A 15,310-nucleotide genomic window follows, 5' to 3' on the forward strand; every position below is an offset into this window, starting at 1 on the left:
AGAAAATAGAAATGTATTCAATGGCACAGAGTGAGAGAAGTGGTTTTTGGCTCTGGCTGTGAAAGGGCACTCTAATGGAAACTGCTCTGGATTTCTCTTTGGAACAGCTGCAAGGCAGTTATTTAAACATACTCATTTGTTTCTTGTATTTGGCTGGTAGGATCCACTGCTGGTTAAAGCAAAGAGAGAATGATGAATTTTTGTTGCTTTCTTGTTTTAAGCATTTCTGAGGCACTGTTGGAAGCCTCTGGTTCATTAAGTAACTGGAACTCAAACATTACTTATTCAAAGCTTTTACTGCAGAATTCATCTCATGCCATTCACAAAGAGAGAAAATACTAATCACTTGAGAGAATACTTTCATCAGTATGGGTCACCACTTGTGATTTTTTTTTTTTCAAACAGCCCTCTTGGATGCTAAATGCTTCTTACAGAATTATTTAACTTTATTTAATGCATTAGCAGACTAGTCAGGTTTCTGTGAGATCATTTTACTCATCCATATTTGAGGTATGAAGTCATAGCATGTATACAAAATATCTCCAAATTAAAAATCAAAAAGTTCTGTTACATTTTATTTCTCTCTTAGAACAGAACAGCTTATCTAATCAGAAATCACTAGATTGTGATTTATGTAATTAATTTGAGATCTTTTTTGCCTTAAAATGAAATTCCATGGCAAAAAGCTCAGAGCATATTTGGGGAATTTTTTGTTTCACTGACTTCTTTGATGTTCTGTGAATGCTGCCCCTAACTATTTTCTATTTCAGATCACAGCTACGGACAGGTAAGCTACCTTGAAACTTGACTTATCCTTCACCTTTGCATGTGACCAGGATGCCCATGCTCCTAATCACCACTTCTTGTGCCTGGTAACAAGATATTGGGGTGGGAAAGAAGAGGGGAGATTTGAATAAATTAGTGTGTTGGGAGGCAAGTTTGACTCTGGCAAATGTGTTGCTTCAATTGAGGGTTGTAGGGAAGCATCAGAAGCTGGTCCTGTGTTGACATACTAGCCGCAGAAATATTTAAGACAGTATTAGCAATTTCACATCTGGTACCCAGTTTCAACAACTTTCTATTTAAGCCTTTTGTTACCTGACTCAGAGGATGAATCTTGGGAAAACACCATTTGCCACTAAATTAACAGTAACTTATTGTGGTGGCACAATGAGCAGTTGTAAGATTGAAGCCCAAGCAGAAAACTATCAGAAGGAGCTATGACTTAACAAAAAGGCCATTTTCAGATCTCTGAGATTCTCTCCCAGGGGAAATAAGCTTGTTTGCCTGGTGCAGTTAAATGATAAGCAGAGGTGCATTTTTCACTACAATGTATAAACATGCATGCATATACATATATAGATATACAAAATAGATAGTATTTATTTTTGAGTGCAACTTGACCAAATGTGAATGAAGCCAACTATTCTGGCAATGCCAAAGGAAAGTTTAAAGATAAGGACTAAAAAAAACAAAAAACCCAAATTTAAAGTAACGTAGCAAAACTCTTCTTTTTGCAAATAAGATGCCATCTAGCTCATGCAAAAGGCATGCAAGGTTACTTCCAAGTTTAAAAAAAAAAATCTATCCTTAAAACAGTAGCCACTAAATTACTTCTGCAGTGCACCGTGGCATGTCCTCAATATTGAAAGGCAGAATAATGTCCTCTGGGGGGCAAAAAAAAAATGTAATCAACATTATTTTTTAAACTATCCTAAATTAATTCCAAACATGAAAGGCAAAAGCCCATGCAGTCCAAGTATGAAAAGTGCTTTCCTTCTAAATTTAATCTAGTGATTGTCTCTTGACATACAGATCTCACTATGTCCTTGCCTGTTAAAAAGGTGTTCCTTACTCTCAGAAACACAGAGATGTCTCCCAGCAGATTGTCTGGAGATGTTATTATTTATATATGATTGAACACTTTTATGAACTATCATATCCACAATGATTTACTGAAATCTGTGAGAATTCATGCAAGCATTTATTCTTCATACTTTTACAACATGAGGATGACAGAATGGTCTTTTTTCTACCATAATCTCCTGCACTGAGATACCAGTCTTTGCTTCTTGTGGGCATTTCTTTTTGGCTCCAAAGTCAAATCTCATTGAAACACAGTTTCCGTTCACAGTAGAGACAGACCTCTAGATTACTAATCAATGACCAGAATAATCTATTTATTTCTAGTCTTTGGCCTAGTGCTATAAAGTCCAGGCAGAATTTATTCAGTGAAAACTCCCTGCAGACCCAGGATATGTGCATTTATTCAATACAACATAAAAGTGACCATGCTGATCATCAAGTCCTTTACAAGTGATAGCTTTTCTTCTGCTCATTCTCACACTACAGCTGTTCTTATTCTCCTTTTGAGAAGGTATTTGTCCTGAGCAACAATCCTTAGGTACACACAAATATGAAGCATGCTGCTATCAAGCAAACCACATGAGTGAAATCTCCCTGGAATAGAGGGTGGTGGCTGGGTTTCCAATATGGTGAGGGTTGGCAAATTGACTACATTGGACCACTGCCACAAACACACCAAAGCAAGAGCTACATACTCACCGTGGTAGAGGCAACAACTGTCTGGCTGGAAACATACTCTGTAAACAATTGCCACTGCTTGGAACACCATCTCAGGCCTTGAGAGACACATTTTGTAGCAGTATGCCACAGGGAATCGAACCAGACAATGGGACTAATTTTCAAAATAACCTCACGAAGAGGCTCTGGTCAAAGAAACACAGCATTGAGTGGATATATAACACCCCTTACCACCCATGAGCCTCTGGGAAGACTCAGAGGAATAATGGACTGCTGAAGACGACCATGTTAAGAGGATTAGGTAATGGGGCATGGAAGCACTGGGATGCAAATTTAACAGAGGCCATTTGGCTGGTTAACACTAGGGGGATCTGCTCCTACCCAAACAAAATCCCTTCACACTGTGGGAGGAGATATGGTCCCTGCACTACACAGGGAAGCAGCTGGGGAAGTCAGTGTGGGTTTTTCCTCCCACTAAGACAAATCCATTTGTGGGATTGTCTTTGCCCAAGGACCTGACCTAGGTGTACTTGGTGGGTAATGCTGAAGGATGGTGTGTGCCTCAAGGAGATTTAATGCTGGGGGAAAACTATACTGTGGTGTAAATTGTATGTTGCAGGAAGTAAAGTAGCAGGAGTGACATGAACTGATGAAGAATGAATTTTGTGAGGAGCAAGGAGAATGTAAGGAGGTGACAACCCAAGATGGGTGTTGGTGGCCAATGGTCAGGTATGCCACTTCTGCTGTCCTGATCACTCAGCCTGGTGGACTGGAGATCTGGAGGGATGAAGGAAGCCCATGAAACAGGAAAATAATATCTCTCTGTGAAGGAGCAGGGGACCCTGGTTAATGAAAATGTATGTTTTGTAGAGAGATGGTTTAGGGATGTAGTTTAAGTTGTACGTGTGGGTAAGAAAGGGTTCAAATAATGAGAAATAAATACAAAGGAACAGTCAGATGATGCATGAATTATGTGGGATCCAAGTGTGACAGAAATGGTATGGAATAAGGGGTGGATATTATATTGTGTCTGGCTGAGCTGGAGTTCATTTCCCCCACAGCAGCCCTCACCTTGCTGCACTTTGCATCGATGGCTGGAAAGGTGCTGGTAACACACCAGTGTTTTGGCTATTGCTGAGCAGCGCTGGCACAGCATCAGCGCTGTCTCTCCAACATTCCTTCCTCCTTCAAGGGGGCTGGGGCTGGGCAAGATCCTGGGAGGGGACGAAACCAGACCAGCTGAGCCAAACTGACCAAAGTAAAATTCCGTGGCATATGATGTCAGCTCAGATACAAAAGCTGAGGGAGAGCAGGAGGAGGAATGGGAAGCATTAGTTATTTTATAGTGTTTGCCTTCAGAGCAGCCACTTGACATACTGAAGCCCTGCTTCCTGGGAAGTGGCTGAGCATCACTCACTGACGGGAAGCAGAGATTATTTTATTTTTCCCTTCACTTATACACACACAAACTTTCACTTTTTTCTTGCCTTATCTCAATCTTCAAGTTATTTTCCATATTATTTATCTCTTCCCTGTTCCACTGGGAAGGGGATTGATAGAGCAGCTTGATGGGCAGCTGGTGCTCAGCCACAGTCGACCCACTGCAGTCATACACAAAGAGGGCTCTGAAGAGGCAACCCACAAAGACAGGGGTGCAAATGTGTGGTGATGGCCTGCAGAAATCTTTCCCCAAAAGGGAGAGGAGTCTGGAAGTAGCTATGCAGCCTGGGGCACAAGTATGCAGCATTCACCTCCTGCCAGGTATTCTGCTGTGCTGTAAAGAAACAAAATTCTTCTGGAATCTTAACAGAGACTCAAAAAGCAACAAAATACACTAATTCTCCATCTGAAACACAGGAGGAATAGTAGCGTTAGGAAGCTTCTCAAAACCAGACTTTGGATTTATCTCATTTCATATCATCACCCAGTAATGGACATGTTTTACCCTAAATTCACAGAATCTAGGGATCTTTGAAATATAACACTTCCCAGAGCATATTGCTGAGAGATATAGTCTCCTGAGCCAAAGAACCTACAGCAAACAAGAATAACAAAAAATAAGCAAAATAAATATTGGATGTTCAATTTTCTGATATCTATCTTAATTATTATGGTGCCTTTTTCTGTAAAAGTCTCATCCTTATACGTTTTAAGTTGTAACAGACACTTCAGTCTCTGTGAAGTCAAAAGGACTTTGAAACTGCTTTTCTGAAATGAAATCTTGACTGTTATGAGCACCTCCTTTTCTGTTTGTAATTTTTACTTTATCAGAACACTCAAGTACTTGGTGTTCAGCACATGAAGCTAAGAAATCACTTTTATAAATGAGTCAAACACACAGTAGTTTCATGAAAGCAAGATTAGTGTGTTAGTAATGCTAAATGTGTTATTAATTACTGCTTTTCACTTAAGACTTTTCTGATAAGAACACTGAACCTGAAATTTCCTTTGGTATTTTTCCAACTTATCCACATTACAGACTCTATTCTGTATTTAATAAACAGAGTAAAAATCAAGTTGTAGTGCAGTGATCACCTACATGAAGTCAATAAAGATCATATTTTGCCATATATTTTATTCTACAAACACTACTATAACACAGCAACGTCATGTGTCAAAGTACAACAACACTCTTAGTAAGTGATGAGTGTCTTTAATATACTAGTTCAAAAAAATTCCCCAGATGACTCAAAACGAGAGAGGAGAAAAATATAGGATTCAATGAGGAAATAAGAAAGATGTTTAATCAGTTCACCTGCTAGAGTTTCATCGTGGTCTACTCACCTCAATCACCTCAGGCTGGGACATCATGGATGATGGCACCAAATCAGTGGGGATATCCATGGTAGCTCAAAATGCCCCTGGTGTCCTTGCACTGTTCCTCTGCACCAGCAAGCTCTTGCTAGGAACACAGAAGCCCTTCCTCAGACTCTAGTCATACTGATATTTACTCCTAACAGGAAAGAAAGAAAGAAAACCTGTTGAGAAAAATAAGAGAACTGGGTAGGCAGTCAACAGCAAGACCCTGGGCTGCTGAAAAGCCAATCTTTGTGCAGCTCTGCTTGCTGACATGACCACTCACATTTTTTTTTTTTTCAGGAGAAATTTCAAAAGCCATACTGGAATTTGATCCAGAACAGGAAAAAAATTCACTTGACAACACAAACTAGACTCACACAAACTGAAATCAATAGGAAGGCTAGCACATAGACTGCTTTTCTTTTGCAAGGAAATATGGTCACCTACAGAACATTGCAACTGTGTTGACTTTTTTCCCCCTGCAACAAAAGAAAAAATAAAAATCCCCACAAAAGAATACTCATAGAATTACTTGCTGGAATTCAGGACACGTTTATTCCCTCAGTTCAGTGATCACATGAACTTTCCTTCTTTGTTAAGAAAAACAGCTTACACATTATGACTTAGAAACATGACACCCTTTTTTCCAGTCATAGATTTGCAGCATATGAATATACCTATCTGTAAAATTTAATCAGCTGATTCAATAGAATGAAGTTATCTCCATAGCTATTGTGTTTATCAAGGTCAGTCCAGCTGCCACAGATATGTTCTTTTCTTTTTCTACTCTTGTGTGCAAACAAACAAGCAAACAAAAGTGAGAAACTCCTGTAAAAGTCCAAGATATCAATCCCATTTAAAAATTCTAGACTAAGACTACTGCTAAATTTTTCCCTTAGTGAGACCAGACATATACAACACAACCCACAAATTAGTCATCACAGAAAGGATTTTGGAGAGACACCCGTTGCTGTCTTCATCTATCACTTCCTATTCTGCAAGCCATAGCAAAAATCTACTCATGCAAAGTGTAATCAGCATCCAATAAACATACCAAAAATTGCTCCAAACTTCAGTGGTATTTTTCAAACTGAGGCCATGCTATAGTTACAGAGACAATACCAGTAACTTTCCTGGCCATAAGTTCATTTTTTCAAAGGCAACACTTACCAAGCCAAGAAAGAATAGATAAGTGCTGTAGGAAAGTTGTGCTCCACATGCTTTTCTGATTCAGTTACGTCTTTTTTTTTGGTCATGTTAATTTAAACTCAGCTTCTGCGCTCCACTGTGGAAATTATTCCTCCTTCTTAAAAAGCATCATCTTGAAATGCCTGCTTCACATTTCAACACATCCCCACATGCCTTACGTCACATGTAGCTGTATCATCTTCCAAGCTCTAGGATCACTTTTTCCATCTTTATATAGCTTTCCAGTGACCCCTATTCTTTCCTACTCAGTTCTTACTAGCAAACTTTAATTCTTTCCACTCCCTGCTCCAAATTTCTTCTCCTATACTCACGGGGCGGGCAGAAAACGGAGACGTAGCATCTCTCCAAGAGAGTCTTCACAAAGTGAAAGAACAAACACAGCCTTCAGGCTTCCTGTTTTCTTTCAAAAATGAGAGTTGAAATAATTTTCTGAAATTCGCTAATTGTTCTATGGTCAGATGAGGGAAACAGCATCAACCCGGAATTCTGAATTAGGGAAGCTTCTGCAACTTGGCAATGATTTTCAGTAAAACTCTATGAACAGCCTGAGAATCCTCAACCAGCATATCTCATCAATGTCTTGTGAGTTGTTGCAACTGTAACTTCAATAAGATCTCAAGACATTTTTTTCTGTTCTTCTCATGACGTGCTCAAAAGCAGCAGTTTCGCTGCACCTACTTCATAGCACATCACTGTTAGTTTCTTTTAAAATCTTTTCTCTTAATCCTGAAATGCTGCCACTTTTGGATAATGAAGGTGAGAAAAAAATTACAGTTGAAGCTGACTTTAGGGAGTACTGTCTAAATCAAAACCAAAGGTATGCTTAGAATCCTGTCTGTCAAACAAAAGGGTGAGAAAAGAAACATTTTTACTAAGGAGCATCAAAGAAATAAATCCTGAAAAAGTAAGAAAAAAATCCAAAGTCTGTTCAGCTTACAGTGTAAAGTACTAATTGATGCCAGATGGAGAGGTCCATCTGTAAACTCAACAAAGAAAATTAAACATTTGAACACCATGTAAAAAGGTGAGAAAGTAAGAAAGATCTCACACAAATGTCACACTTCCAGATGTCACATCTGAATTTTTGCTATCTGAAAGTATTCATTTGTCATCACTCACCTCTGGCAGCCTTCACTAAACAATCCTGTTTGAAATGAATTAATTTAGCTCACTAATAAATGCATCACACCACCATGGCAACCTTACCAGTCACAAAGAAAAATCAATGCCATCCGGAGAAGAGCAACAACAATGACTTGTCCTGCCTAACATTTCATTTTACTACTTCTTGAAGTGACTGGTAGCACAACAGGTGGTTTTCTGCTGTCCCAGGTTAAGAACAATTTACTGGAAACAGCAACAAGATTAGAACACTAACAGCAACAGCAACAATATTATTAACATAAATATGCATAAAGAAGGTGATTTACATACAAAGGTGCTCAAAAAATCAACCTAGTGCCATGCTGCCCCTGAGACAATGAACCATTCACAGACCCTCTGTGCCCATGTTTTCCTTCCCAACTGGAAGCCCCCTCCGCTTTCTTGGAAACAAGATTCCCTTATTTCCAGCCCCCTGTGGTGATGGCTGTGGCACAGAACAATCACCTAGGCATACCCACAGGGCTCCAGCTCTGACCCTTCATGGCACTGTGAGAAAATTAACTCCATCCTGGTCAAAAAACAAGTGCTATGCACCCTTTATTCTATGCCATCTACATCATGCCCCAATCCTACACCTTCCAACTTTACACACATACATATATAGATACACACAAACACGAGCATCATTTCCATAGTCAGCGGGCATCCCTCCAAGATGTCTGTTGTGGTCACTTAGTCCATGACTGTGGGCTCTACGAGGAGCTCATAACTGGTGTATCTGGAACATCCATACTCATTCTCCTTGGTAGTTATGGCATATAGTGGCAGTGTCATTCAGCAACCAGTATTATTTAATTCAACATTACACACTCTTCTCACCCAAAAAGAAAATCCCTTTGAGGTACACACCATGTTTCCCCATCCCTCTGCATTACCCACCAAGTGCACTCAGGTCCTTGAACAGCAACTTATAGCAACTCCTCTACCCAGGCAGAGATGTCTTGCCACAATTCAGAAGTCCAGATGTGTTTCCTGCTGTGCTGCCAATTGCCTTTTTTTCCATTATTCCAGTCATCCCCACATTTGCTTTTGTACCAGTCCATGGTGACTTCTGGTGATTTTGATTAAATATTTGAGTCTTCTGTGTGATCAAGCAAAACCCACTTACTCCACGTAGCATCAATGGCATGAAGTGTGGAAGGGACTTTCCCTCTGAATATCCAGCCTCATGCTGGGCAGCCAGGAGGAGCTATACATTGGTGCCATTCACTTCTGAAGCAGATTGATGCCCTTCATAAGCTGCCAGATATGCTTTTTCAGCCAGGGTGTAGGATCGTAGCCTTGGATCCCTTCTATTGCTGGTTTCAGAACCCCAGGGGTTGTCCTTGAGTCTCTCCAGGTACTTCTCATGAGAGACTGCAGGAAGGTCCATTCTCCCTGGCTGCAGTGTAAAGCACACTTTTTATATCCTGTCCCATCCTGACTGGCCCAAGGGCTACTGCATGAACAATCTATTGTTTAATTTGTCCAAAAGCTTGTTGTTGTCCAGGATCCCACTTGAAATCATTCCCCTTCCATGCCACCTGATAGAGAGGGCTTACAATCTGTCTATACTGTGGAATATGGATCCTCCAAAAAACCGCAGTGCCTAGGAAAGTCTGTGTTTCCTACTTGCTGGCTGGTGGGGAAATAGCTGCTATTTTGTTGATTTCATCCTCTGGAAACTGACAACATCCATCTTGTCATTTTACTCCTAAAAACTTAATTTCCTGGGCAGATTCCTTGATCTTATTTCACCAAGAATCAGGACACCACCAAAGCATACAGACAAGCCAAACTAATTTAAGTTGTTTTGAGGAATATAATTAATACAGATTCTTAGTTCAGTGTACTCAGGTTGCAAGCAGAGCTACCTGCATTTAGTGGACCTCAGTGGAAGTGGTTATAATCTTTACAATCTCCTCCCAACTCTGCCCTCTCTCTGTTCCATGGGGCGTTATGTATGCAGATGAGGAAAACCCTCTGCACTCTGATCAGTACTTATAAAAGCTGAAAGAAGATAATAGCTGTGATTCAGTATTGGGCAAAAGAAGCAGAAATTAAATAAAAGAGGAGATTTCCAGACAGATGGTGCAGCCCATGTTGTACTCCTGCCCTAAAGTTCTTCTGAACAACAGTGAGCAATTTTTTTCCATTTAATGAGACTCCCATCTCCCCATCAAATTTCTGATTTCTCTTGCCTCGGCAGATGCACTAACAGTCTGGAAGCTAGCACAAAATTAACAGTCCCAGTCAAACTTTTGATTTGAATACACATATTTTACAGAGCAAATTCTGCAATTTGGTTGGTCTCAGCCAGGCTCCATTACCTGACACCCCTCTCCAGAAAGCAGGATAAAGAGTGTCATCACATCCACTATCTACTATTATGGTAATAAGTACTGAAATAGATCTAATATATGGCATTGATTAAACACATGTAATAGTGGTGACTGCAGCTGATCAGCACACCTTCAGACCAACTACTGTCTAAGGTTACAACATAAGATGTATCCAAAAGTATGTATTCCATCACCATTTTCATAAGCTGATAAAACCAGATGGGGCAGTGTTCTTTATCCCATCCATGACATATCTCTTATAACTCCCTCCAAGGGATAGCATCTGCTAATGGGCCATCACCATCACGGCATGACTCATTAAGTTACATCATTCCACTGGGAGGTGCTCCACCCAGGGGGAGGAATCAAGCATTCCTACCCGAATATAATCTGAGGCTTGGAACACCAGAGTATCTACCACAGGATTCCCAGAGGATAAGAGCTTGACAGCCACCACTGGAGAAGGACCAGACTACAGACTTCAACAGAACTACATCCAACATTTAATTAGACTGCTATCACCACCCTGACCAACAAGGTGTCAGACTGAATTCTTACTCTGTCCGTTTAAGCCAGTGCTTTCTGCCTTTATTTCAATTTTCCTGTTAAATTGTAGTTCTGACTTGGAATTTCTCAGTGGTTTGCTATCGAACTGTTACAACTACCAACGAAATGCATAAGTTATCCCTGTTCTTACAGCACATGCAACACCTCCACCATCACAGTGAAGACCAGTTCTACAAATACATCCACACCCAAAACCTTCCTGGCTGCTGTTCCTAATCACTGGCCAGACTGCTTGAAAAAGCTACAGAGCCATAGCTTCTCACCCATTTGTAAGCTCTTCATAAGAATGAATAAATTCACTGTGAAAATGGATTTGTGAAGCATTACTGGGGGGTCGTGGAAGTCTGGAAGGGGAGTACCAAAAACAAGGCACAAGCTCACCATGTTTCCTGTGCTGGCTGCACCCTCAACCCCCCTGGAAACACAGTCCCTGCCAGTAAAGCCAGATATTTCTTGATAAGTTCACTGTCTAGAAAAACAGAATGGAATTTGCTAACATATGAAAAGGTTCAGACACAACAATAGGAAATCTCTACCTTGCAAATATGGAAATAAAAACAAAACAAAACCAAAACCCACAGTAAAACATACCTGAGTCAGCCCTTTCCCTCTATCAAGAATGACAAAAGTTACAAAATTAACAAAATAATATCCAGCCCTAAGAAATTGGCCAGATTTTAAGGTTTATGAATCGAGATCAAAGACAGACTGAAGGTACAATAAAACTGAGCTTATTCGTTCACTTCTGCAGAAGAAACTGAGATCCTCACAGGACAAAAGGTGAATTTTTCATGCTGCTGTTGGACTAGCAGAGGCAAAAGGTCTTACATATGTACTGAAGACAGGCAATAACTACACAGAATAAAAGATGCTTATATAAGTAATACCTCATCCCCAAAATACAGCATACATATTTACCCAAACCACAAGTGGAAATCAATTGATATCTAGAAGCATTTTTCCATCAAATCCCTGTCTCTGTGGAGGAATCTCCTATGGACCTAGTAATTTCTTTTCAGAGGTCAATGGTTAATTCACTTTGACATTAAATGTCAATTCCTTGCAGGTATTACTTAAGAGATAAGCATTCTCTCTCACAGTCTGAGACTGTTAATCCAACAGCATCAATTTCTATCCAGGCCACTTCTGCTCACAGAACTCCTGTTGATGTTGATGAATGCTGATGAATCACTGTGCTGTTTGAGCATGAACATATCCAGAGCAATTATTAAAAAGGATCATTTTCCAATCTGACACAATAATTGAACAACACAGAAACTGGCTGAACAAAGTATCATTAAGGCTTAGAAGGGAGGGAAGGAAAGGGAACGAAACCCGCAACAAGAATAATGTAGTGTTTTAAATATTTCACTGTCATCAAAAGTGGCTAATCTAATAAATAAACTAGAAACTACAATGGATAGTTGAGTTGGTTGGCCCAAACCCCAGAACTGGTTGTTACTGAACCCTCTCTTCCTCCTTGGCTGTATGCAACATAAGATTTTGTAGCAGACCTGCAGAAGCACCATCAGAGCTGCATCCACAGGATGTCCTGTGTGACAGGGATGGATCACAGGAGGGTTGTCAGTGTGGCTGGCTGAGACAGCCTCCTGCCTAGGCACTGAGAGAGAGCAGGAGAACAGTCTACTAGACTGTCATTAGACAGCAAGTGCCATCACTACCCACCATTTAATCTCCAGCATGCTGGAGATCCCCCCAAAATCTCAGAGGAACCAGGGTAAAATGGCATGGACAGCCCAGCAGATCGGATCACAAAAATTATCCTCTTCCAGTCATTGAAAACTTTTATCCCATGCATGTAAAGTTGTTTTCTGGCTTTTCTCAAGGTTTTTTTTTGGGTTTTTTTGGTGGTTTATTTTTTTAGTTTTTAGGGGGTTTTTTGTGTGTATATGTTTTTGTAGGATTTTTTTTTTCTTTGTTTTCAGAAATATGAGCACTAGGGACTTTGACAACCGGAAAAAAAGGACAAAAATCTCTCCCAATTACAGATCAAACCCAACCACTGAACATGTGAAAATAGGTAATGCCTACACCACTGCTGGCCCTTCAGAATGACAGCGCCCTAAACAATTGTCTTGGAAGTGATTCAGTGTTACAAATAAATAACAAAGAATCAGGGATTTTACTACTGCTATGGGTCCATGTAAGTAATACATCTACTTTTGTGTTGATTTGATGTCTGCTTTGATTGTAATTTGTCAGCCAAAGCATACATTCAGCTTAATGTTAAGTGCAACCACCTCTTTAGCTGTGACCAGCATTAAAAGCAGGACAGCAGCATGTTTAGCTGTGTGTCAGCTTGCAGATTGCTTCAGTGAAACAGCTGGCCAGAGCACTCAGCTTTTATTTGAGTAAATCAAAACAAAATAAGAGACAACACCTTGGAAAATCTAAGTTCAAGATGCCCAGGTACCTGAAAAGTGTCTGACAAAAAACCTCAAACCAAAATAAACATGACAAACACGAGAGCTCACTTAAAGATCAAACTAAAATGCAGAAGTCCAAAAGTATATTACTAACCAGAAAAAAAGGAAAAAAAGAAACGAATGTTTTGTATCTTCCCTTCTGCCTTCCACCAAATCACACCTGTACACCTCAAAGACGCTTAGGCTTTTTGAAACTGCTGCAGGGAAGTTTGCAACTTCCTGGGGCTAAAAGAGACTTCCAGTTTCCATTACCTCAGTCTACTTTCAAAATACAGCTGGTTAGCCTTTCTTAGGTAAGGAAAAAAGGTGAAGATTTCAGTAGTGATCTGAGGCTAGAAATTTCATTCTGTACAAATTTTAAAATCTGTCCTTAGGTTCAGTAGGACCCTTCCACAATACAAGGTTCCACAGAGAATCTCAAATCTAAGTCATATGCATTCACAGTGCAGTCTGTGCTTCAAAAAAAAAAATAGTTGTGTCAGTCAAACCCTTTTGAATAGAAGCTCTGTGGCCAGTCTGGGGGAGATCACTGTTCTGGCCTAATAATGAGTACTAGAATTTTGCTGCCAAGGCTTCCCATGACAGAATAGAACCTGCAATTTCAGCAAGGATGCCCCAGGTGGAGCCTCCTAAACCAAGCTAAATAGTTTCATGAACTCTGCAGAGGAAGTACTCTGTGAAACTGTCCTCTTTCCCCACTGTAAGATTAGGGACATGATCTGTCACCTTAGTCATTTATCACACGCTGAATTTATTTACAACAATAAAATATTATCATCATGCAGTTTCACTCCCTCAGAGAAATCATCTGCTGTCACCAAGAGCATGGGTCAGCAAAGATACCTTCACAGTGATCCCACCAGGGCAATGTTAGAGACCCTGCTCACACCTCCAAAGAAAAGCAGAAGAGAAGTTTGAACATATAGAAGGACAAAAACCTCTCTTCACAGATTTTCAGTGAAAATAACCAAATGAACCTGTAGATTGTATAATATCCTCAAGCCTTTATCTCGTAGGGAAGTCTTCTCCACATGCCGCTGCATTTTGCCTCATACCCCTTCTGAGGATGATGAAAGCAGACTGACCATGGTCATGCACAGGGTTTCACCAAAGGGCAGAAAATTCAAGAGTCTGTAATTAAACTACACATGTCTACCTTTCTCCTTTACTTGCTTTGAAGTTCAGCCCTAGAAAGGACCTCCAGATGATCTTAAGTGAGTAGATTATCCCCAAAATTACAAGTTGTTCATTCTTTAAGGAATTGTTTTTGTCTTGGACTTGGGTATTTTGTTATTTTGGGGTTTTTGGAGGGAGAAGAAAATGTCACATTTTATTAAGTGACAGAAAGCATACTTTGAAAGGACAAACCCATAGGATTTGGCACTGTAACATCATGAGCATATTCACCCCAAGTCATGTCAGTTATAACACAAACTGGACTCACATCAGCAGCAGGCTAAGCCATGAGGGATGGAGCAGCACACCAGGTTTCTTTCCATACTGATGAAAAAAAATTTACCAAAATAAGAAAAAAATAGAAAAAAAGAGACACACTCCTAATTTTCTATTAACATCTCAACCTTTTTTTTTTTCCTGAAACTGTGCTCTCCAAAACTGAATCATACTCCTTTTCCTTGCTAAACACAGGATACCGTTTACTCTGCTACAGATTGAGGCACTTAATCTCATTAGCAGTCAGACAAAACTTCCACTTATTTTTTGTAGTTGTCCTTTTCCAGAATCCTTTCCATACTTCCCTGACCTAGGTCAGCTTGCACTATCCTGTGCAATTCTCTCACTTGCTAAACTTCTTTTCCTGATTATTTCCATATTGTATCTACTCCACACCCATCTATTGGGGAGCATTTTGTTGCTGCTTTTTAAACCCAGAGTTATACCTCATCTTCTCTTGAAGCTTTCTACTTCTCTGAAAAATGGAACTTTGTCTGAAAACTCAAAAAATTCTGCATGGCTTCCTCAGTTTTCTCATTTTCCTGCAGTTTGCCCTTTAAAGCCAGCATATCAGTTTGCCTTCCCATTACTATCCAGCACCTCTAGAATTATTTCACCCATTATCTAGCTTCTCCTAATGACTTCTGTAAGAGCTTGCTTGTTAGAAATTGCTTAGAGATGAGCGTTCCTCTGCCACTCGTTAAGGCTGGAGAACCTCTTCCCACTCTCTGGGGGACAAGAGAGAGCATCTGCCTTAATGCAAGGGATGCTGGCAGGTAGATGCAAGTCTCTTGGGATGCATTAGGA

General features: G+C 40.2%; 1 protein-coding gene across 3 annotated transcripts in view; it reads right to left on the reverse strand.

Annotated features, from left to right (window-relative positions):
- Positions 1-15,310, reverse strand: part of LPAR1 (lysophosphatidic acid receptor 1) — a 74,054-nt gene that overhangs the window by 44,680 nt on the left and 14,064 nt on the right. For 2 of the 3 annotated variants that reach the window (XM_014259509.2, XM_088054396.1), the window contains exon 2: positions 5,329-5,497. In XM_014259509.2, coding sequence (XP_014114984.1) covers positions 5,329-5,388 — 60 coding nt within the window. In that variant the 5' untranslated portion in view covers positions 5,389-5,497. Of the gene's footprint in view, positions 1-5,328; positions 5,498-6,513; positions 6,622-15,310 lie in introns of those variants that run through there. The other variant, XM_088054395.1, reaches the window with a different exon arrangement.

The sequence above is a fragment of the Pseudopodoces humilis genome, chromosome 4, assembly GCF_049639895.1.
Source record: "Pseudopodoces humilis isolate 2021_Gansu_Grassland_sample_001 chromosome 4, ASM4963989v1, whole genome shotgun sequence".
In the NCBI taxonomy this organism is placed as follows: domain Eukaryota; kingdom Metazoa; phylum Chordata; class Aves; order Passeriformes; family Paridae; genus Pseudopodoces; species Pseudopodoces humilis.